Source organism: Malania oleifera, chromosome 12 (genome assembly GCF_029873635.1).
Source record: "Malania oleifera isolate guangnan ecotype guangnan chromosome 12, ASM2987363v1, whole genome shotgun sequence".
Taxonomy (NCBI): domain Eukaryota; kingdom Viridiplantae; phylum Streptophyta; class Magnoliopsida; order Santalales; family Ximeniaceae; genus Malania; species Malania oleifera.
Window position 1 is genome coordinate 37,584,466 of NC_080428.1, and position 25,309 is coordinate 37,609,774.

At 37.0% G+C, this 25,309-nt stretch overlaps 1 protein-coding gene across 1 annotated transcript; it reads left to right on the forward strand.

Annotated features, from left to right (window-relative positions):
• The first annotated feature begins 378 nt into the window (after positions 1–378).
• Positions 379–15,074, forward strand: LOC131143882 (uncharacterized). Its single transcript, XM_058092243.1, has 2 exons — positions 379–637; positions 14,908–15,074. The coding sequence occupies exons 1-2, from the start codon at positions 379–381 to the stop codon at positions 15,072–15,074; spliced, it is 426 nt and encodes a 141-aa protein (XP_057948226.1).
• Positions 15,075–25,309: the final 10,235 nt, after the last annotated feature.

A 25,309-nucleotide genomic window follows, 5' to 3' on the forward strand; every position in this document is an offset into this window, starting at 1 on the left:
ATTCTTAGGATTAAAATGTCTTTCAATCCCTTGGCTGTTATTCTCAAAGAAAACAAACTGGTTGGACCTAATTATATTGACTAGAAAAGGAACTTGGATATTATACTGACTGCATAGGAGTACAAGTATGTGCTTGTAGAGGTATGTCCATAGAAACTCAGTGAAGGGGCAACCGATGAGGAAATCCAAGCTTACAGTAAGTGGATTAAGGCTGATGAGGTACAATGTTACATTTTGGCATGTATGTCAAATGTTCTACAACATCAGCATCAGTCTATGCCTTTTGCCTATGATATAATATAGAACCTCAAAGAAATGTTTGGGGATCAAAATCGTGTTGCTAGGTAGACTGCTATGAAGGAACTTATGAATACTACTATGGCAGAAGGGACCCCAGTAAGGGATCATGTTGTGAATATGATTGGTTTTCTCAATGAGCTAGAGATCCTTGGAGCTGAAAGCGATGGGGAATCCGAAGTTGATATCGTTCTCCAGTCGCTGCTTGACTCTTTCAAGAAGTTTTTCCTCAACTACAACATGAATAAACTCTTTTACTCATTAGTAGAACTACTTAAAGAGCTTCAAGCAACTGAGGACCTCATTAGGAAGCCAACTATTGCTCATATGACTGAGAAATGTTCTTCTTCTAGGCCAAAAAAAAAAAAAACAAAAAAAGGTTCAGAAACCATAGGGAGCTCCTTTAGTAGTGCGTGGGCCACAGGATGGAGTGAAAAAGCCTAAGGGCAAGTGTTTTCACTGCAAGCAGTTAGGGCATTGGAAATCACAATCTTCCATTTATCTCACCAAATAGAACAAGAAAGGTACATCTCATTCACTAGTAGTTGAAATGTGTTTAGTGGTGATATATACCAGTACCTGGCGTATAGATACGGGAGCCCTAATCATATCTACAATTCTTTGAAGGGGTTCCATCAAATCCACCAGCTAAGTGGGGGAGGTTTACGTATTTCTGGGAGATTGCACAAAAGTGTCAGTAGTTATAGTAAGATATATTCACATTTCTTTTGATAGAGATAGGATTTTAGTATTGAAAGACTCTTTTTATGTACCTTCCATTAGAAGGAATTTGATCTTAGTTTCCAAGTTGGTTAATCATGGATATTCCATTTATTTTAATAAATTAGTTGTTATTAAGTTAAATAAATGTTTTATTTGTTCTGGTACTTTGGTGGATGGTCTTTATATTATTAATCATATTTCTCCTACAATGCAACTAAATAAATTGAATAACACTGATAAACTACCATGTAAGAGAAAGAGATCTTCTGAATTGAACCAAACTTATCTTTGACACTTATGCCTAGGTCATATTAATCTAAGATGGATTTCAAGGCTAGTTCAGAATGGACCATTAGGTTCATTAGAAGTGGAGGCACTACCACTCTATGAATCCTGCATAGAAAGTAAGATGACCAAGCGGCCCTTTTTGGCCAAGGGCTATAGAGCAAAAGAGGCATTAGAATTGGTTCACTATGATTTGTGTGGCCCCTTGAATATCCAGGCTAGAGGTGGCTTTGAGTATTTTGTTACTTTCATTGATGATTACTCAAGGTATGGGTATATTTATTTAATGCGCCGTAAGTCTGAATGCTTTGATAAATTCTAGGTATTTAAGGTAGAAAAGGAGAAGCATCAAGGTATATGTATCAAGACAATCTGATCGTGGTGGCCAGTACCTCCTAGGAGAATTTATGGATTACTTATCGGAGGAGGGAATTGAATCCCAATTGTCTGCACTTGCTATGCTACAACAGAATGGTGTAGTGGAAAGATGGAACATGACTCTTATGGACATGGTCAAATCTATGATGAGTTATTCAAATTTTCTTAATTCATTTTGGAGGCACGCACTAGAAATAGTAGCCTATATTTTGAACTTAGTCCCATCTAAGTTAGTACCTACTACACCCATAGAATTGTGGATTGTGCGCAAACCTAGTTTGCAGCATGTTCAGATATGGGGTAGTCTAGCATGTGTGCTGAAAAGGAAAATAGATAAGTTGGAATCAATGATAGATGTCTGTTTATTTGTTAGCTATCCCAATGGAACAAAATGTGGTTTATTTTATTTTCCTAAGGATCAAAAGGTCATTGTTACAACCAATGCTCGATTCTTAGAAGAGGACTGTGTAATCAACCACAAACCTAGAAGTAGGATTGTTTTAGAAGAGTTTAGAGGAGATATACCAGCTATACCAGTAGTGCAAGAAGAACCACCACAAGATAGAGTTGTCAACATCTTATTGCCTTGTCATAGTGGGAGGAATATTGTAACTCGAGTTGAGTCTGACCCATCACGTGTAGCTACCTTTCAATACTCCGGTTGTACAACCAGGGCGGAATGATGGTGCATAAAGAATAGGATCAACACAACAAAATGTGCCTCGTCATAGTGGGAGGGTTGTACACCATCCTAATTGGTATATGTTCTTGGGAGAGTCTTATGACAGGATCCCTGATGAACTGGATACCGAACCCAACAACCACTGTGAAGCACTTCAAGATAAAGATGCAAAACTTTGGCAAAAGGCTATGAAATCGAAGATGGAGTCCATGCAGTCTAATCAAGTCTGGGATCTTGTAGAGCCACCCGAATGGATAAAACCCATCAAATGCAAGTGGATCTTTAAGAAGAAAAGAGGAGCATACGGGAGGGTGGAAACCTTCAAGGCTAGGCTTGTTGCGAAAGGGTTTACTCAGAAAGAGGGAATCAACTATGAGGAAACTTTCTCACCGATTGCCATGCTAAAATCTAGACGGATTCTCTTATCCATTGCAGCTCATTTTGAATATGAAATTTGGCAAATGTGTCATGCCCCGAACCCAGAAATGGGAACCCAGGGGTGAATTAGTAACTTAACCTATCCTTGTATCATACGAATTACAACGATGCAATGTAATAAATGAGGCTCCGACCCCGAGGGCTTACTAGACACCCTATACACATCCATTCAAAAATCGTATACACAGCGGAAAAGGTCATTCTATACATGTACTATACCATACCAGAGTCTATACAATATAAAACGGAGTCTAGGCTCCACACTTACATACAAAATTGTACTTCTGAGTGCCAGCATACCTCAAAATGGCAACCTGCAAAACCAAGGTCCTAGCACTTACCGAAGCGTTACCCACAGTACACCAGCCACTACGCTCCAAACTCTAGGATGCTATTTCTGGTTACCTGAAGGACCTGTAAAAATGTACGTACAGTAGGGGTGAGACACATCTTAGTAAGGCAAACACAGGTTATATTAGTGTGTGGCATTCAAGTGTTATCATGATAGCAAATAAACACAGTTAATGCAATTCCAGTATTCTCACAATACAGTTCCAGTACCGTGCATACACACACACACACACGCATATACATGCCCATGATCTACACGATGTCATCACACCCCTCGGCCCGAAGCCGGTGTGCAACATACGGTGTTGGCCCATAGCCAACCTTTGAATACGGCACCACCAGCACATAGCTAGTCCTAGACTCCCATGGCATCGTACCGGCGCTATTTGGTGTATCCACACCCTTCGGTGATCAACCAGTATAGGCTCACGCCCTCAAATATAGAGCCAGACACTCTTGCCTACATGGTAGGTGATAAACTCACGCCCTCAGATATAAAGCCGAACACTCTTTCGTACCTGGAACAATTTGGAACCCAGTTCCTATTGCATTTCAACATAACACATTCATGCATGCTCATATAACCAAACATACCGCACCCATTTGGTAATCTGAAAATCGTGTTTTCCAATCATATACAGTTTAAAACAAAGTCAAGGCACGGCCATCCCTAATCCATAGTATAAATCACAATATACCAATGGTTTTCAGCAAAACCAAGGATGCAACCCAATACCCCCTTTTTTCCAAAACTGTAACATAAAAAACCCATAATTTTACCTGTCATATTCCCCTAAATAAGTAGTCAAAACACACACAGGACCATGGACCACAGTTCCACCGAATCCAATTTCAAAAATAACTAATATAAACTATATTCCCTTACCTTTCCCCCAAAAGACCGATCCAAAACTCTACGACTCCTAAATAGCGAACCGAGTCCTCAAAATCTACAAAACACAATACAAAATATACTCACAATTCCATCCTCTACCAAACTACCAGATCAGAAAAGAAAACTGAGCCTTACCTCGATTTTAAGCCGAAACCCAAAAATCTTTGAAACGGGATTCCGATTCGTAAATTTTGTAGAGAATCCTTCCCTAATCCTCGTGGTAACATCAGATTATCAAATCAGACGACGAACGACGAAGAAATCTAGCGAGAGAGAGTGCCCTTTGAGTTTAGAGAGAGAGAGAGAGAGAGAGAGAGAGAGAGAGAGAGAGAGAGAGAGAGAGAGGATATTTAGATTTCTTAGCTTAGAAGCAAAAGGATGGATATTTATATCCCTTTGACTCAAGCGTCCTCATCAACAAGGCCATATAGTCAGCTCGTTGAGGAGACGGTGACCTCGTCGACGAGCCTAAGATCCCTGGTTTCCAAAAATCTATCGGCTTCTCCTCGTCGACGAGCCTCTGAACTTTTTCGACAAGCATAACAAAGCCTTCACGAACGAAATCTAGCTTCGTCAACGAAGCCTACTCAAATTCCAATTTTACCCTTCTCTTATTTAATTAAACCCATATTTCACGTTTCAGGTACTTACAACCTTCCCTCCTTACAAAAATTTCGTCCTCAAAATTTGCAATCTCTTATTATGAACTCATACATATAATTAGACACTCACACATACTCAAAAGAAACACTAGCGACTACTATAGCGCAACCCCAACATAACACATACATACATACCATCACTTATGGCATAGGAATACCGTGGTTACAACATAAATTGTCTCAAGAGTTCACAATATACTCACTCCCGACGACTAACCACCTATCCTAACCCAAAGCAGGATGACGTACAAGTACTCAAAACAATTGTTGATACTTCCGGCATATTTCCGTTTCCAGTTCCCAATAAGCTTCCTCAACCTCGTGGTTTCGCCACAATGCCTTCACTAACAGTATCTCTTTAGTACGAAGCTTCTAAACTTTACGGTCCAAAACCTGAACAGGTATCTCCTTATATACTAAAGTATCCCCAATTTCCAACTCATCATAACTGATAACATGTGAAGGATCCAACATGTATCTCTTAAACATGGACACGTGAAACACATCATAGACCCTCGAGAGTGCTGGAGGTAGTGCAATCCTATAGGCTACCGGACCCACTCGCTTGAGAACCTCGAATGGTCTGATATACCTTGGGCTCAACTTGCCTTTCCTCCCAAATCTCATCGCCCCTTTCATCGGAGCGATACATAGAAATATCTTACCCCCCACCTCTAACTCTAACTCACAGCGGCGCACATCTGCGTAACTCTTCTACCGACTTTGAGCTGATTTAATCCTTTCTCGGATCAAACCCACATTCTCAGATGCCTACTGCACAAGTTCAGGTCCTAACACCTGAAGTTCACCAACCTCATACCAACACAAAGGAGATCGACACCTCCAACTATACAAAGCCTCGAACGGTGCTATCCCAATACTAGCCTGGAAGCTATTATTATAAATGAACTCTACTAGTGGCATAAACTGTATCCTGCTACCACCAAAGTCTAACACACAAGCTCGCAACATATCTTCCAAGATCTGTATTGTCCTCTTCGACTGTCCATCAGTCTGGGGGTGGAACGTTGTACTGAAAGTAAGCTTCGTCCCCAGTGCCTCCTGCAAACTTGTCCACAATCGAGAAGTAAACCTTGGGTCTCGATCCGACACAATGGACATTGGTACTCTATGCATTCTCACAATCTCATGCACATACATATCTGCTAACCTACTCAGAGGATAGCTAAGCTTCATTGGTATGATTCGTCAATCTATCCATGATCGCCCAGATAGCATTTTTCCCGTGAAGTGCTAGCGGCAATTCGGTTACAAAATCCATGGAAATATGCTTCCTTTTCCACACCGGAATAGGCAAAGGCTGCAACAGCCCTGCTGGCCTCTGATGTTCAGCTTTCGCCTGCTAACACATTAGATATTGCTCCATGAACTGAGCAATATGCCTCTTCATACCAGACCACCAGAAGGTCTCGAGCAAATCACGATACATCTTCGTACTACCAGGATGTACCGTATACAAAGAGCGATGCGCTTCCTCCAGAATCGTCCTTCTGATCTCATTATTGTCGAAACATATAGCCTAGTCCTAAACCTTAATACACCTCCTTCAAAGATGTTAAAATCTGCAGCCAAACCCTGCTGCACTTTCTCCACAATCTCAACTAACTTTGCATCACTAGCCTGCGCGGCTTTTATACTCTCAAACAAGGTCGGTTGGATCACCAAGCTAGCAATGAAAACCTGATGATCACCATGCACCAACTATATACCTGAACTCTCCAGATCCTGTCTGATGTGATGTTGAGCTACAACTGCAAATACTGCTGCATGCTCTAACTTCCGACTCAACACATCTGCTACCACATTAGCCTTCCCCAGGTGATAACTGATCGTGCAATCGTAGTCCTTGATCAACTCTAGCCACCGCCTCTGCCTCATATTCAACTCCTTCTATATGAAAAAGTACCCGAGGCTTTTGTGGTCAGTGAAAATCTCACACTGAACACCGTACAAATAGTGTCGCTAGATCTTCAGGGCATAAACAACAGCAACTAACTTTAGGTCATGCGTAGGGAAATTCTTCTCATACTCCTTAAGTCTCCAAGAGGCATATGCTACTATGTTACCCTACTGTATAAGCACACATCCCAAACCTTTTAGAAACGCGTCACTATAAATCACAAACCCACCATCTCTCAAAGGAATGGTCAAAATCGGAGCAGTAACCAGCCGGTGCTTCAACTCCTAAAAACACTACTCGTAATCACTAATCCAGTCAAACTTCACCCCTTTCCTAGTCAATCGTGTTAGAGGTCCAGAAAATTTAGAGAAACCCTCTATAAACTGACAATAGTAACCCACTAATCCTAGAAAACTCTGAACCTCCTGCACATTCTTCAGTCTTACCCAGTCGACCACTGCTTCAATCTTACTAGGATCAACTGAGATGCCACCCTTAGACACCACATGGCCTAAGAACACAACCTGACTCAACTAGAACTCACACTTCTTCATCTTGGCATACAACTTCCTTTCTCTCAGAATCTATAGCACCAACCTCAAATGGTTCTCATGCTTTTCTGAACTCCTTGAGTATACCAAAATGTCGTCAATGAACACCACCACGAACCGATCCAAGTACTCATGGAAAACCCTATTTATCAGATCCATGAACACTTCCAGAGCATTCGTTAACCCAAAAGGCATGACCAAAAACTCGTAGTGACCATATCTAGTTCGGAAAGCAGTCTTCGCTACATCCTTAGATCTAACCCTCACCTGATGATATCCTGACCGCAAGTGGATCTTTGAAAAGACCCACGTCCCCTGCAACTGTTCAAAGAGATCATCAATATGAGGCAAAGTATAACGATTCTTCATAGTCATCTTATTAATCTCATGGTAATCAATGCACATTCGCATTGACCCATCCTTCTTCTTCACAAACAATACTGGAGCTCCCTAGGATGAAACACTAGGTCGAATGAATCCCCAGTCCAATAATTCCTGCAACTACTCCTTCAATTTTTGAAGTTTTTCTAGAGCCATTTGGTACAGAGCCTTAGAGATCGGTGTCTTACCAGGCAGCAACTCTATCCCAAACTCCACCTCACGATTTGAAGGTAAACCGGGTAAATCATCTGGAAACACATCCGGGAACTCAATGACTAACCAAATATCCTCAAGTCTCAACTCATCCCGCGGCGATCCCTTTACACAAGCTAGGTACCCTTGACATCCGTCCAATAGTAGCCTCCTCGCCTGCAATGCTGATAGAATCTGTGGCATCGAATGCACACACGATCCCATAAATTCATACTCATATTCCCCAAGAGGTCTAAACACTACTACCTTCCTATAACAGTCGATCACGACATAACTGGAGAATAATCAATCCATCCCCAAAATAACATTGAACCCCGACATGTTGTATACAACAAGATTCACTGGTAGCAGCTTTCCCTGGATTACCACTGGGTAGTCTTCCAACATTATTCTACAGAATGATACACTCCCAGATGGCATAGCAACATACAATACCTCGTTCATGACTTGGGTCTCAACCCCACACAGTTTAACAAAACTCACAGATACAAAAGAATGGGTTGCACCCAAATCAAACAAAACATAAGCTTTATTTGAAAGCAATAATAAGGTACTTGTCACTACGTTCCCTGCATGTTCAGCATCCGCTGGAGTAAGAGAGTATACTCTAGATGGAGCTGTATTCGTCTGAACAGCTCCCCGAGGTATCTGATTACTTCCTTGGTTCCTACTAGATGCAGGCATATCTCTCTTCAGTGCATGACAGTCGTGAGCCATGTGGCCTAACCGACCACAGTTGTAGCAGTTACCCCCAAACGACCGGCACTCGCCCTCATGCCACCTGACGTACCTGGTACAATAATCCTGCATCTGACTCGCCTAAGTACCCCAGTGCCTAGTATTCTGACGGTAACTCGAGCCCTTGTTCCACTTCTTCTATAATCCCTGAAGAGATCCCAACTGAGAACCAGAAGGTACTATCCTCTTCTTCGTTTCTTGATCCACCTCATCCTCTCAGATGCCATTCTCGATCACCGTGGCCTTGTCTACCAAAACCAAAAACTCACGGATCCAAAGCATACCCACCAACGTGCAAATATCCTTCCTCAAAACCTTGTCGAACCTCTAAGTCTTCTCGTACTTGCTCGAGATCAAACACGGCGCAAAGCGGGACAACTCGATATACCGAGCAGCATACCCCTGCACCGTCATAACTCCTTATGACAGAGCATAAAACTTATCTGCCTTCGCATCATAAGTGGAGGCCGGAAAGTATCTCTCAAAGAACACCTCCTTAAAACAGCTCCAAGACATCTCCAAAACACCGGCTCTCTGCTTCTCTAACAGATTCACGGCAATCCACCAACGCCTCGCCTCCCCAGACAAATGGAAGGTAGCGTATAGAACTCTTTACTCATCTATAGAGTGGAGGACTTCCAAAATCCTCTCGATCCTCTCGACCCAGTCCTCCGCTATTATCGGGTTGGGTCCCCCTACAAACATCGGCGGATGCATACGTGTGAACCTCTCGATGGTACACCCCATAGCAGTAAGGGAACGTTCGCGTCCCCTGACACTCCGCCCGATTTCCTGCATAACTTGCCTCGTCAAACCCCGAGGCATTGATGGAGACTCATCGCTGGCAGTCTTCTCAAAACCACGTCCCAAGTTATTATCCTTGGGCTCCATTCTGAAATAAAATATGAATCAGTTAGGACTCCTATATCACAGATAGTTAACACAATAATTAAAACACACAATCATGTCAGGCCCAGGTCTATCCTATCACACCAACAAAAAAGTCATCAATGGTCTGCCCTACCTTTACTAAAATCGTCATTCCAAGAAAAACACAAAATACCGCCGATAAATCCCGGTCTAGCAATGGAACAACCCTCGACCTACTTTACTTATTTCCTTCCTCCTATACTCTGGTATGTATGCATAGCTACACCTAACCAAGTCTACAAGACCTAGTAACCTAATTAGCTCCGGTACTAAGCTATCACGCTTCGACCCGGAAATGGGACCTAGGGGTGAATTAGTAATATAACATGTCCCTGTATCATACAAATAACAACGATACAACATAATGAATGAGGGTCCAACCCCGTGGAGTTACCAGGCACCCTATACACATCCATTCACAAATCATATACACAGTGGAAAATGTCATTTTATACATGTACTATACCATACCAGAGTCTATACATAACAAAATAGAGTCCAGGCTCCACATTTACATACAAAACCGTACATTCGGGTGCCAACATACCCCAAAACTACAATCCGCAAAACCAAGGTCCTAGCACTTACCGAAGTGCTACCCGTAGTACACCAGCCACTACGCTCCCAACTCTAGGACGCTAGTTTCGATTACCCAAAAGACCTATAAAAATGTACATACAACAGCGGTGAGACGCATCTCAGTAAGGCAAACACAGGTTATATTAGTGTGTGGCATTCGAGTGTTATTATGACAGAAAATAAACACAGTTAATGCAATTCCAGTATTCTCACAATATAGTTCCAGTACCGTGCATACACACACACATACACACACACACACACACACATGCATATGCACACCTGTGATCTACACGGTGTCATCACACCCCTCGGCCTGAAGCCGATCTGCAACATACGGTGTTGGCCCATAGCCAACCCGCGAATACGGCGCCACCAGCCCATGGCTAGTCCCAAACTCCCATGGCATCATACCGGCACTATTTGGTGGATCCACACCCTTCGGTGATCAACTGGTATAGGCTCACGCCCTCAGATATAGAGCCGAATACTCTTGCCTACATAGCAGGTGATAAACACACTCCCTTGGATATAGAGTCAGACACTCTTTCGTACCTAGAACAATTTGGAACCTAGTTCCTATTGCATTTCAACATAACACATTCATGCATGCTCATATAACCAAACATACCACACCCATTTGGTAATCCGAAAATCACGTTTTCCAATCACATATAGTTTAAAACAAAGTCAAGGCATGACCATCCCTAATGCACAGTATAAATCACAATATACTAATGGTTTTTAGAAAAAATTAGGGATGCAACCCAATACCCCCTATTTCCCAAAACTGTAACATGAAAAACCCATAATTTTACTCATCAGATTCCCCCAAATGAGTAGTTAAAACACACACAGGACCGTGGACCACAGTTCCATCAAATCCGATTTCAAAAATAACTAATATAAACTGTATTCCCTTACCTTTCCCCCAAAAGACCGATCCTGAACTCTACGGCTCCTAAATAGTGAACCGAGTCCTAAAAATCTACAAAACACAGTACATAATATACTCACAACTCCGTCCTCTACCAAACTACCAAATCAGAAAAGAAAATCGAGCCTTGCCTCGATTTTAAGCCAAAACCCAAAAATCTCCAAAACGGGATTCCGATCCTTAGGTTTTGTAGAGAATCCTTCTCTAATCCTCGTGGTAACGTCAGATTATTGAATCAGACGATGAAAGATGAAGAAATCTTGAGAGAGAGAGTGCGTTTCGAGTTCTAGAGAGAGAGGGAGAGAGGATATTTTGATTTCTTATCTTAGAAGCAAAAGAATGGATATTTATAGCGCTTTGACTCGGGCGTCCTCGTCGACGAATGGCGTCCTCATCGACGAGGCCATATAGTTAGCTCGTCGACGAGACGGTGACCTCGTCGATGAGCCTGAGATCTCTGGTTTCCCAAAATCTCTCGACTTCTCCTTGTTGACAAGCCTCTGAACTTCGTTAACGAGCATAACAAAGCCTTCGTTGATGAAATCTGGCTTTATTGACAAAGCTTGCTCAAATTCCAATTTTACCCTTCTCTTATTTAATTAAACCCATATTTCATGGTTTGGGTTCTTACAAAATGGATGTTAATAGAACTGTCCTTAATTGAAGTCTTGATGAGTGCACCTATATGGTGCAACTTGAAGGTTTTGCAGTAGTAGGCCAACAACACATGTTGTGCAAGCTTAAGAAGTCCATTTATGGACTTAAGCAAGCATCTAGGTCTTGGAATCCATTTTGATCAAGACATTAAATCTTATGGTTTTGATCAATGCCCTAATGAGTCATGTGTATATAAGAAACATGTTGGCCTAACTGGGCTTTTCAATCTTGTTTTGATGATAACAAAATGAAGGATGCTTTAACATGTGGTGTTGAGTGATTTAATTTAGGTAAAAGGACACTCGCGGTTGATATGTTGAAGTTCAATGTCAATCTAGTGGAAGCTCCTCAAAATATTGAGGTCAATGAGGGAAAAATGAAGAGGTTAAAGGCCAAAACAATACTTAAAGTCAAAAGTGAACCTTGAGAGGCTGAAGGAGGCTGAAGGAACTAGTGCTTAAAGAAGACCATGACTAGAAGAACTGTTGTAAGTACTTCAAAATCAAATACTATTTAGATATGTGACGCTCTCATAAATCAAAAGAAACTAGGAAACACCTTGTTAAAAGAGCTTAAAATATGTTTTTCTTTTTTCATTTTGAAGCTCATTAGGCAAAGAGACTTAGAGACCTTAGTTTAAGTCTTGGAACACATTTTTTAAAGTTAAACAAGTTAATATTCCAAGATTAATTAAGCAAAGAAGAGTTTGATTCAATAATTGAATTAAATGAGGAAATTGTTCTTTGGAAAAATTTTGAATTTTAAAGTTAATTCAATAATTTAATGCTATCTAATTAAATGAGGAAATTGTTCTTTGGAAAAATTTTGAATTTCCAAATTAATTCAATAATTTATTGCTACCTAATTAAATGAGAAAATTGTTTTTTAAAAAAATTTTGAATCTTAAAATTAATTCAATAATTTAATGCTACCTAATTTAATGAGGACATTATTCTTTGAAAAAACCTATAAATACCTCTTTGGGTAATGAAAAATGAGACATAGAATACACAAGAAAAGTGATCAAACAGTCAATACGTTGAAGTTCTTCTTGCGCTGAAGTTCTCCTTGACTTCCATTTGCTCACATCTTTTTTCGGAGAGAAATTCTACAATTTTGGTAGATTGAGAATATCAAAACTTGGTTCCAAGTTGTAATTCAATTTTTTTTTAAAAAGCATGAGTGACTTCTAAAACTTTAGAGCTTCACATGTTTTATATTGCTTTGGTTTTTTGAAGTACAATTTAGACCTCAAATTTGTACAACCTGCTCTAAATTTTGAGAGTATTTTTGTACGCAGAATTTATCTTGTACTCTTATAGATTGTAATGAGTCCACGTTTGTTGGATCATTGGTTAGGCGAGGGGATATCACTTAGAGAGGTACTGGTCTAGCCTAATTAAAGGAGTGACCAAACGAGGGTATATCGTTTGCAGAGGCGAACTCTAGCCTACTGAAGAAGTGTGTAAAAGTATTGTTCCACCCATTAAAGGAACAGGTTTAGTGAATCCTTTGGCGGTTTGCCAAAGGCGTGGATGTAAGCTGGGTATAAGCCGAACCTCGTAAAAATCTTGTCTCACTCTCACTTCCCTTACTCTCTTTATTTTCAGTACATATATAATTGTGTGGATGTTTTAAATATCTGAATTATATACACTACATGAATTAGATATTAAATAAACTTAAAGCTTAATTTGCTTTTGTGATTGTGGAAACCGAAAGGGAGTTCGTTAGTTGATCAATCTTTTGCAGAAACTGTAAAGTAGTGCATTGATTGATTCAACACCCAGAGACTCTTTAACTTAAAGTTTATTCAGGTATAAGTATTTTGAAAGAGTGATTGGATGTTGTATTGAATATCAAATTAAAAGACAAATATTATATATATGAGGCTTGATTCAAACTGATATACCTAGGGCTGACAACAAAAGCTATATTGTGATTGAATGATTTGAAGTTTGATATTGAGTGGATTGTGTTTATTTTCCAAAGAGTACTGAATCTTGCAAATCTAAATAATGTTGCAGTTAGCTTATAATTGGCAAATCAATTGGTTGTTTGATTGAACCTTGCTTTGATTATTTATGGATTGAATTTTGTTTTAAAATATTTATTGTGTATTTGATGAAACAACAAGAAAACAAGAATTCATTAAAAAGACTTAAAAGAAGTTAAGAATTCTTGAAGAGGTTTAAAAGAATTTTTAAATAACCCAATTCACCCCCCCCCCTCTTGGGACTACACCTTAGGTTTCAATTGGTACTAGAGCACAGTTATAGCAAAACCTAACAAGTAGCTATATAAAGATCAAAATGGCACAAATAAGAGTAACTCCCTTTGGTGAGGGTCAATCCTTAACTAGGCCACCCATTTTTTGTGGAATAAATTACACCTTTTGGAAGTAACCAATAAGAATATACCTTCAAATAATGGACTGGAAGGCATGGAATGTTGTAACAAATGGAAATATAATCCCCACTAAGCTAGTTGATGAAAAATAGTACCTAAAAAAGATAAAGAACTAAATGATCCAAATTACAAAATGTTGCAAATTAAGTCAAGTGCAATAAACGCCTTATACTGTGCACTTGATACAAATGAATTTAATAGAGTAATGGCATGTAAAACAGCCAAAGAGATTTGGGATAAATTGGAAGTAACCTATGAAGGCACGGTAGATGTTAGGGAAAGTAGAATCGTTATGTTAACCAGTGAATAAGAAGCTTTTAGGATGAACTCCAATAAAAGTATAACAAGCATGTACACTAGGTTCACCCATATCATAAACTCACTAAGTTCTTTAGAAAAAACTTATTCCACACATGAGATGATCCGCAAAATTCTAAGAGCACTTCCACCTATTTGGGAATCGAAAGCTATTACAATAACGGAAGGTAGGAACCTTAAAACCACTTCTTTAGATGAACTAATAGGTTCTCTACTCACATATGAAATGTCAATGAATGATAGGAATGGTAAACCAAGGCTCAAGAATCTATAGCATTTAAAGCTTCAAAAGAAAACTCTAGTAGTGAAGAAGAGTTGGATGAAGATGAACTAGACTTCATATCCAAGAAACTTACAAAAATTCTTAGAAGGAAAAACAAATTCAAAAGAAGAAACCAAAACTCCGAATCTGATAAAGAAGAAATTAGCAAGAAGAAATCAATAAATAAAATTCCTACATGTTCTAATTGCAATAAAGGTGGGCATATAAAGCCGAAATGCCCACTACTCTAGAAGGATTCCAAAAAGAAAAAGGCAATGAAAGCCACTTGGGATAATCTAGATACAAGTAGCTCTGATGATGAATCAAGTAACCAAGAGGTTTCTTATATGGCATGGGACAACGATGAAGAACATTGTTCCTCATCCAAATCAGATAATGAATATGACAGTGGTTCATCTAATGAATCTGATGATAATGAGAATATGTCATCTTATGAAGAACTATAAAATGATTTTTTCAAAGTTCATAAGATGTTAGTTAATGTGACTAAATGATACACATCATTGAAAAACAAGAATGAATGAGTTATAAAAGAGTTAGAAGCTAAAAATTTTGCTAAAAATGAAAAAGATTTGAAAATCAAGAAGTTAGAACGCAAAAATGAAAAATTGTTGAAAGAAACAGAAGATCTAAGACTCCAAACTTCTATGCAAATTGAGAAAGACATATACATTTCTGAATTAAAAAGTAAAATCAATAACTTTTCTCAAGAAATAGTGAAATCTCAAGCAAATGTTGATGGAAAGAAAGATATATAGATAAATGATCTCAAAAGACAAATTGAAGATAAAGAAAATGTCATTTACAATTTTACTATAGGGAAAGAAAATTTTGATAAAATAATTGGATCACAAAGAATGTCCCTAAACAAAGAAGGCATAGGATTTAATGGAACTAAGAATAAAAGAAAAAAGAATCTCTATATGGGATACTTTACAAAAGCCTCAAAACATTATGCTAGCACCTCTTCTAATGCCTATACTCACACTATATGCTACCTATGTAAGAAGAAGGGACATATAAAGTTTGAATGTCCATTAAAGAGGAAAGATGTGAAAATTAAACAAGTATGGAAAGTAAAAGAAAATTCTCCTGTTAAAACATCAATACCTAAGAAAATATGGGTACCAAGATAAAAGTCAAGTTCAAAAATTAAGGACTCCATAGATGTTAGGCATTCCTTTTACATACTAGGAAAAAAACTTAAACACATCTTCTACTAGGATATTGAACTGGTTGATATGAAAAGATGAGTTTTAAAAAGCCTAATAATCATATTAAAACTAATGAAAATTGTTGGCCTAAATCAATGAATGAATCGTACATGGTTTAAGTTAGAAAACATTAAGTTTTGCAAAGCAAATTTTGGAGTTCATATGAAAAGAAAATCAAGCAAATTAAGCTCTTTGCATAAGTATTTGTCTACTACAGAAACAAACTAAAAGAGCAAGGCTTAAAGAAAAATCTACAGTCAACCAACTGACTCTAAGGTCAGCCGACTAACTGAAGTGTTTTTCTTTTGGAACAGAGACCAGCCAGCCAACTGACACTAAGGTTAGCCTACTAACTGATAAAGTAACCCTAGGCTTGTTTGTGAAACTTTAAAGTGTCAGTTAACTGACCTAGGGTCTGTTTCTTTGTGTGATCTAAGTTTTTTTTGGCGTGTACTTTGATGCGTTGTATAATACAACACTTAACTTGGATTGCTTTCCTCGTTGCTTGTAAAATAGACTCATGATATGTGATATGCAGCATGCTACATGTGGATGTTTGAAAAATTGGCATCTTGAAATTTGTATTTTGAAAATCTAAGGTATTAAGTATGAAACATGTTTTTTTTTTAAAAGATCTTGACCATGTATGCTTATGATCACATGAATAAATGAAAAATCAGCATCTCTGAGAAGTGCATGATAAAACATCAATATGAATATCTAAGATGTATATTGGTATCCATGAATATATCACTTGATTTTTAAACAATACAACATAATTATGAGCACTGGTAATATTGTCATTTGAATGATGCATTATGCATGAAAAATGTTTTTTTTTTAAGTTTTTCTTCACAAATATGAATGTTGAGCACCATATGCATGATTGAAAATTCCAAGATATCACAACACATATGAAATAAGAATGCCCAATATGAAATATGATATTGAATTTTGGCATGATTAAGAAGTGTGTGATCATATGTTCATTTAAATGTTTACCTTTTTTATTAATGTCAAAAAGGGGAGTAGTATTTGGAGCAAAAATTTTGCCTTGATTGAGAGCATGATATTGAATGTTGAGCATGTTGAACATGATAGTATTTGAGCATGTTGAGCATGATGGCATGATAGTGAAAAATAATATTTGAGCATGTTGAGCATGATAAGAATGAAAAATTGAGCAATGAGCATGATTGGTCTTGAATCTACAAATTGTTCAAATAATGCTTATTGTAAGGGGGAGTAGAATAATGCTAGTTGTAAGAGAGAGATTTTTTTTACGCTTATTCATATTTTTTGCTTCTCATTTGTCATCATAAAAAAGGGGGAGATTGTTGGCCTAACAGGGCTGTTCAATCTTGTTTTGATGATAATAAAATGAAGGATGCTTTAACATGTGGTGTTGAGTGATTTAATTTAGGTAAAAGGACACTCGCGATTGATATGTTGAAGTTCAATGTCAATCCAGTGGAAGCTCCTTAGAATATTGAGGTCAATGAAGGACAAATTAAGAGGTTAAAGGCCAAAACAATACTTAAAGTCAAAAGTGAACCTTGAGAAGCTGAACGAGGCTGAAGGACCTAGTGGTTAAAGAAGACCATGATTAGAAGGACTTCTGTAAGTATTTCAAAGCCAAATGCTATTTAGATATGTGAAGCTCTCATAAATCAAAAGAAATTAAGAAACACCTTGTTAAAAGAGCTTAAAATATTTTTTTTTTTTTTTTTTTTTCATTTTGAAGCTCATTAGGCAAAGAGACTTAGAGACCTTAGTTTAAGTCTTGGAACACATTTTTCAAAGTTAAACAAGTAAATATTTACAAGATTAATTAAGCAAAGAAGAGTTTAATTCAATAATTTAATTAAATGAGGAAATTGTTCTTTGAAAAAATTTTGAATTTCAAAATTAATTCAACAATTTAATTAAATGAGGAAATTGTTCTTTGGAAAAATTTTGAATTTCAAAATTAGTTCAATAATTTAATTAAATGAGGAAATTGTTCTTTGGAAAAATTTTGAATTTCAAAATTAATTCAATATTTTATTGCTACCTAATTAAATGAGAAAATTGTTTTTTGAAAAATTTTGAATTTCAAAATTAATTCAATAATTTAATGCTACCCAATTAAATGAGGACATTATTCTTTGAAAAAACCTATAAATACCACTTTGGATAATGAAAAATGAGACATAGAATACACAAGAAAAGTGATCAAACAGTCAATATGCTGAAATTCTTCCTGCGCAGAAGTTCTTCTTGAATTCCATTTGTTCACATCTTTTGTTGGAGAGAAATTCTGGAATTTTGGTAGATTGAGAATATCAAAGCTTGGTTCCGGGTTGCAATTCAATTTTTTTTAAAGAACCATCGGTTACTTATAAAACTTTAGAGCTTTATATGTTCTATATTGTTTTGGTTTTTTGAAGTACAATTTAGAACTCAAATTTGTACAACCTGCTCTAAATTTTGAGAGTATTTTTTGTACGCAGAATTTATCTTGTACTCTTATAGATTGTAATGATTCCACATTTGTTGGATCGTTGGCTAGGCGAGGGGATATCACTTAGAGAGGTGCTGCTCTAGCCTAATTAAAGGAGTGACCAAACGAGGGTATATCGTTTGGAGAGGCGGACTCTAGCCTACTGAAGGAGTGTGTAAAGGTATTGTTCTGCCCATTAAAGGAAAAGGTTTAGTGAATCCTTTGGTGGTTTGCCAAAGGCGAGGATGTTGGCTAGGTATAAGACGAACCTCATAAAAATCTTGTCTCACTCTCTCTTCCCTTACTCTCTTTATTTTCAGTACATATACAATTGCGTGGATTTTTTAAATATCTGAATTATAACACTACATGAATTAGATATTAAATAAACTAAAAGCTTAATTTGCTTTTGGGATTGCAGAAACCGAAAGGGATTCGTTAGTTGATCAATCTTTTGTAGAAACTGTAAAGTAGTGCGTTGATTGATTCAACACCCCGAGACTCTTTAACTTAAAGTTTATTTAAGGTCTAAGTATTTGGAAAGAGTGATTGGATGTTGTATTGAATATCAAATTGAGAGAAAAATCTTATATATACAGGGCTTGATTCAAACTAATATACCCAGGGCTGACAACAAAAGCTATATTGTGATTGAATGGTTTAAAGTTTGATATTGAGTAGATTGTGTTTATTTTCCAAAGATTACTGAATCTTGCAAATCTAAATAGTACTACAATTAACTTATATTGGGCAAATCAATTGGTTTTTTAATTGAACCTTGTTTTGATCATTTGTTGATTGAATTTCGTTTTTAAATATTTATTGTGTATTTGATAAAACAACAAGAGAACAAGAATTCATTAAAAAGACTTAAAAGAAGTTAAGGATTCTTGAAGAGGATTAAAATATTTTTAAATAACCCAGTTCACCCCCCTCTTGTAACTACACCTTAGGTTTCAAAACATGATGGAAACGTGGTGGTATTCTTGGTGTTATATGTTGATGATATCTTACACATTGTAAACAATGTGAGGGTATTATCTTCAGTTAAGGTATGGTTATCCAGACAGTTCAACAAGAAGGACTTGGGAGAAGCTGTCACATCCTTGGGATCAAGCTTTTATGAGATCACAAGCAAAGGATGTTGAGCTTATGGCAAGCTACTTATGTCAATATGATTCTTACCTGTTTTAGCATAAAGGACTCCAAGAAGGGGTTACTCCCTTTCAGACATGGAATCTCTCTATCCAAGGATCAATGTCCTAAAACATCGATTGAGGTAGAGAATATAAAGGCAACTCCTTATGCCTGAGTAGTAGGAAGCCTCGTGTATGCTATGCTTTGCACTAGACCTAACATCTGTTTGCAATAGGCATGGTCAGCAGATATCAGTCTAACCCAGGACGGGAACATTGGACTGCAGTAAAACATATAATCATGTACCTGAAAGGAACTAGGGATTATATGTTGGTTTATCAGGTAGATAGTCTAGTACGCATTAGGTACACAGACTCAAATTTTTAGCCATATAAGGATTCCAGAAAATCAACCCTAGGAAATGTGTTTACCCTAGGAGGTGGAGCCATTAGTTGGAGGAGTATCAAGTAATCATGTGTTGTTGATTCCACTATGGTGGCTGAATATGTGGCAGCCTCTGAGGTAGCCAAGAAGGTCGTTTAGCTCAGGAACTTTCTATTGGATCTAGGAGTGGTGCCTTCGATACAATCGCCTATTACACTTTATTGTGATAGCGGGGCAATTTCTAACTCATAGGAACCCAGAAGCCACAATAGGGCAAAACACATCGAGCGCAAGTATCACCACATACGAGATATCGTGCAGAGAGGTGATGTAATGGTGATCAAGATTACATTAGCAAGTAACCTGGCAGACCAGTTTACAAAAAGCTTACTAGTTAGGACTTTTGATAGTCATGTAGAGGGAATGGGAGTGAGATGTATTGCAACATGGCTTTGAGTCTAAGTGGGAGATTGTTAGGGATTTATACTAAAAGACATGCTTTATGTAATTAGTTTTAGTATTTATTAGTAACTTCAATTATTCCATTTTAATGAAAATCTTTGTGAGCAATGTTTTCTTGACATTATTTATTTAATGATTATGCATGTGTGTCTTTTATTCTATATAGTAGGTGATCTAGTTTGTAAAGTACGACTTATACACAGAAGATTAGATCATTAGTTCTTATAGAATATAAGTTTATTGTTCACAGTCTTAAATGAAATTGGACACACCAGTGGTAGGATTGTAACACAAGGTTTTAATAAGTCTGTCTTGACTATTGAGAATGGTATAGTTCCAACTCTTTGTGCTAGTACACTTTGTGTGTATTGAACATGATTGTCTTGGGGTAATTGTTTTTATACTGACTATATAAAATAATTAATACCTCATGGTTATTATGAGTGTTTATGCTCTTAATCTTGATATGATTATTGGACACGTGCATATAGTATTTATTACTTTGATTAAAAGAAAAGTGAGATTCTTTAGGGGTCAAAATACTCAGTGAGTTGGTTGATGACATTATGTGTATAGTAAACATTAATTATAGATGGAATCCACATCCCAGTATAAGGATTGATGATACCCCCTTGAGGAAGCTTATAAGTTTTGATTGTGTCAAACCCTGCAGGGGGATTTTAAATCCGGCACATCAAATAAGTTAAGTGGAAGGTCTTAGGATATTAGTATGTCGTTTAATTAAATTTTTAGTAATTAAATTTAATAGATGGGTATCTATAATCTTTATGTGGGGAGATAAATAAGCCTTTAATAATAGGAGCTCGAAATTTAATTTCAAATATGACAGGGAGTGCAATTATAATTCTTTAGTTGTATGAATTATAATTAATGTAATTAAGGATGAATTCGGCTTGGATTAGGAATTATTAATTATGTGGGAAGCCTTAGTTATATTTGCCCAAAGGTCTCTACTATAGCCTATATGTACATGCGCTCCATTCAACAACTAGGGGCGATGAGCAAACTCTTACAGAGGCAGATGTTTATTGTGAGAGAAGAAAACCCTAGCAGCCGTTTACGAGCCCACTCTTTTAGGAGCAAGGCGTGTTCAAGAAATATAGTAGAAGATTCTTGGTCGTCTTCAAGAGTTTGTTTTTGTACTTGCAGATTCAGGATCAAACTAGACAGATCTCGTTGGTGTAATCCTAATCACGTAATTAGGAATTGCATGATCTAATTTTTTTTTTTGTTATCCGTATACACTACAACTGGATCTTAGAGTTATTCTGCAAGTCCCTTCAACATTTACTATAACTTTGTTATTTTTTTTTTTAACTTTTGTAAATATAGTTATCAATAGATCATCAACACATCTTTACTTTGTTAATGACCAACTGATATTTGGTCATGGAGTTGCCAAATCTACAAGAAGTATTAAACATGCTCTAGCAAGTGTAATTGTTATTAATAGATCATCGATACATCTATACTTTGTTGATGACCTTCTAATATTTGGTCAAGGAGATGCCAAATCTACAAGAAGTATTAAACATGCTCTAGCTAGCAAGTGCGAATTTTCAAATTTTAAATTATTTTGTTATCATATTCCTGAAGAAATTGTCTATAAGATTACTTAAATCTTAGCAATTTTGTGAGAAAATTACTTGCTATACGTTTTGGGCTTCCTTTAGTGATTAAGAGGGTGTCTAAACAAGATCTTGATCTCCTAAATGAGAGATTTTTGGAATAATTCATTCTATGCCTATCTTATGTTAGAGGATGCAATTGGTTAGACTTTTCCTCTCAAGTATCTAGTGTACTAGTTATCTGTGTATTATTCTTGCCCAACTCTATAGTCAAAGGGATTAGAAAAAGATTTATAGCTTTTCAATGGAGATGAAATTCCTGGAATATTTAATGTTGTAAGGTGAAATGACAATTTGTTTATAAAACATTTAAAGAAGGTGGTCTAAGTTTGATGTTTTGTTTCAAAATGGAGTGATGTTTCAACCATATAGTTTCTCTACCATATTTTTACATCTAAAATTTTTCTCTAGGTTATATGAATTCACACCTACAATTTAAAAGGATATTTATCTAGGTTGTTAAGCCTTCTCTAATTTGCACATAGACTAGGGAAGGATTCTTAAAATCACATCAACAACTTATGCTTGTACTAGAATCATACTACGAAATGGAATCCCAATGCTTGTGTTCCAATTGACTCCCCCAAATTCCTTTGATGATTTTGTACCTAGAAGGCCAAGTCCAAATACAAATGTGACACAAATCAAGCATAGCCTAAATTTGTATCCTAATCTAGCCATTGAGTACATGATAAATGTTAAGGGAAATGAGGCATAGAGGTGACAGTAAAAACAAAACAACTCAAGATAACATCCTTCCACTTATTCAAAACAACACTAAGTAGGATAATCAATTACTAATGTTGACTTTTTTAGTTCGATCTCTGTTTTGATGGTGACAAAACACTAATGTCTTATCTATGCGTTGAGTGCTTGTACAAGGTTTTACTTTGGAACGCTCATAAGACAAAGGGAAACGGAAAGCAGAAGCACTTAAAGAGCACACAACTGCTTGATGTATTCCATGAAGAGAAGAGCTAAAACGAAAAGAAGACATTTATTCTTTATTGTATTTGCATTTAATTTTTTATCTTTGGTTTGTAATAATGCATGCATTTGCATGATATGGATGAATGCTCAGATCGACCATAGATAGACCCTAGGGACCAGCACATTTCACCAAAAACCATTTTCTAAAAAGGCTAAAATCATACAAAGTTTTTGGAATAGCTTTAAGGTCAAATATTAGAGCTAAAATGAAGTCTTTACACACTTCAGTCGACTGACGCCAGTTTTTAGGCTAAATTAAAAAGCCTAGGTCGTAGACTAAACATGGGTCCCTATGCATGGGCCAATTAGAACATAACTTGAGTTTTGAAAGGGCTTCGGGCGACCAAACATTGAAGGTTAAAATGGTTCAAGTGATCAAATGTGTAAAGAGTTAAAAAGTTGACTGTAGGTGACCAAACTTAAATTACTAACTGTCCCCGATTGACCGAATGTTTACAAGGTACTTTTCCACTGTCCCCAGGCAACCGAACATTAGTTCCAAATAGGCTTATGTGACCGAATTATGAAGTTCGGCAGACCGAATAGTTCACCAATTGACTGAACCTCGATCTTTTGAAAAAATCGCCTTGACTTCTGCCAACCAAACTTTCCTTTAGGCACCCGAAGTCAAAAAGTGAACTTTTTTTACTATGTCTATTCGGGCGATCGACCCTATGGCCCGAGCAACCGAAACTCTCGGGTTACCACATTTTTACCGCACATAATTAAGGGTAATTGGGATTAAAGTTTTCTTAAATTCCCAATAGGTCCCCAACGATCATATTTTTTTGAAAAACTATAAATACCCCCTTATTTTCTTTGATTAGTAACTTTGATTAGCCTAAATTTTCTCTCAAACCCCTTGTTATTCAAAGTTCCCCCAAATCATTTTTATTGCTAAAATCTATTCTTTGGGGCAAAATCTTTTAAGAAAAACTCTCAAACTCTCTTCCACTCTTTCATTTCAAAATTACTCTTTAAGAGAGTATATTTATTTTTGGGCAATTATTTTTACATGCTTACTCTCACTTATTATTTATTTTTGAAAATATTTTTGAGAGTATAGTTTTGGTTTCTACCAGTTATTTCCTTGATAAATATTTTTGAGAGAAAGTTATTTATTGCCTAAATATTTTCTTGACCTTAAATTCTTAGATTCTCCAAATATTCTTTATTTGCAAAAATATTTATAGAAAAACAATAATACTCATTTTCACATATATTTTATTTGTGCAAAATTATTTGATAGTACCCTTACTCTACTGAGCATAATACATATCATTAGAAAGTGCATATATTTTATGAGCTTGAATGTGTACCTCTTAGCTTAATGTTTGAAGCATGTTATATGTACAAAAATGTTTTTATTGTATCAGTTAAGTTCAACCCAGAATTGAACTGAGAAGTCTCAGCTCTATCAGTAAGACCGGTTCGATTCAGCCCAAAAATTGAACTGGGGAGTCTTAACCCCATAAGTGAGACAAGTTGGGCTCAACCTTGTAATTGAGCTGAGGTTTTCCTCACCCTATAAGGAGAGGATGTAAGCAGCTTCTGCTCCACCCGTTTAAGTAGGCAAGTTTAGTGTAATCCTTGGGGGGGGGGGGTGTATGCCCAAGGTGAGGACGTAGGCTAATTTGGCCGAACCTCGATAATAAATATTGTGTGTGTGTGTGTCTCTCTCTCTCCCTATCCGATTTACTTTCCACACTTTTATTTCAATATGAGTATGCTTGTTCATGTTTTGTTATAACCATCTTGAAAGCACACATAATTAATTTAAATGAGATATGGAGCACACATGTATGTATGCACACATTGCTCACTTACTTTACATACATGTTTTATTTCGAATGGTATATGAGATGTGGGTAATGATCCTGTTCACAATCTCAATGCACAGGTAAGTTACCATGTGATTTGTCATTATAAAAATAGGATTGGACTCATAGAGTCAACAAATAGTTTAAGCATGATGACAAAATCCCCATTAAAAAAAGAGTATGAAACTTGTTGCATGATTGTTGACATGGTGAATTCCTCAACATAGTCAAGAGGGGGAGATTTTTTGGGTTTCCCTCATATGTGGAGGATGTACTACATGTATAAATTGGTTTACTTGGATGTCTTAGTTAATTCCCAAGTTGGATCCAAGTCCAATTGTAAGTAGAAGACTTTATGCTTGGTGGTAGCTCTCTAATTATTTACCATGCATAGAGTGGTTCATTAATTAGTTAAATTTGGCTTGTTTTGGAAGATAAATGGTCATTTTTAAAGAAGCAATTAACTTGGAAAGTTATCACTAGAAATTACTGATTTTCATGCGTATTTGAGGATAGCAAAGAAGAGAGTGAAGGAGAAAATAA

Coding starts and splice junctions, on each gene's coding strand:
- LOC131143882 (XM_058092243.1), top strand. CDS start 379: ATGGCAGAAGGGACCCCAGTAAGGGATCATGTTGTGAATATGATTGGT. Junction 638..14,907: donor TGCTCATATGACTGAGAAAT/GTTCTTCTTCTA, acceptor GGGATAATCTAG/ATACAAGTAGCTCTGATGAT.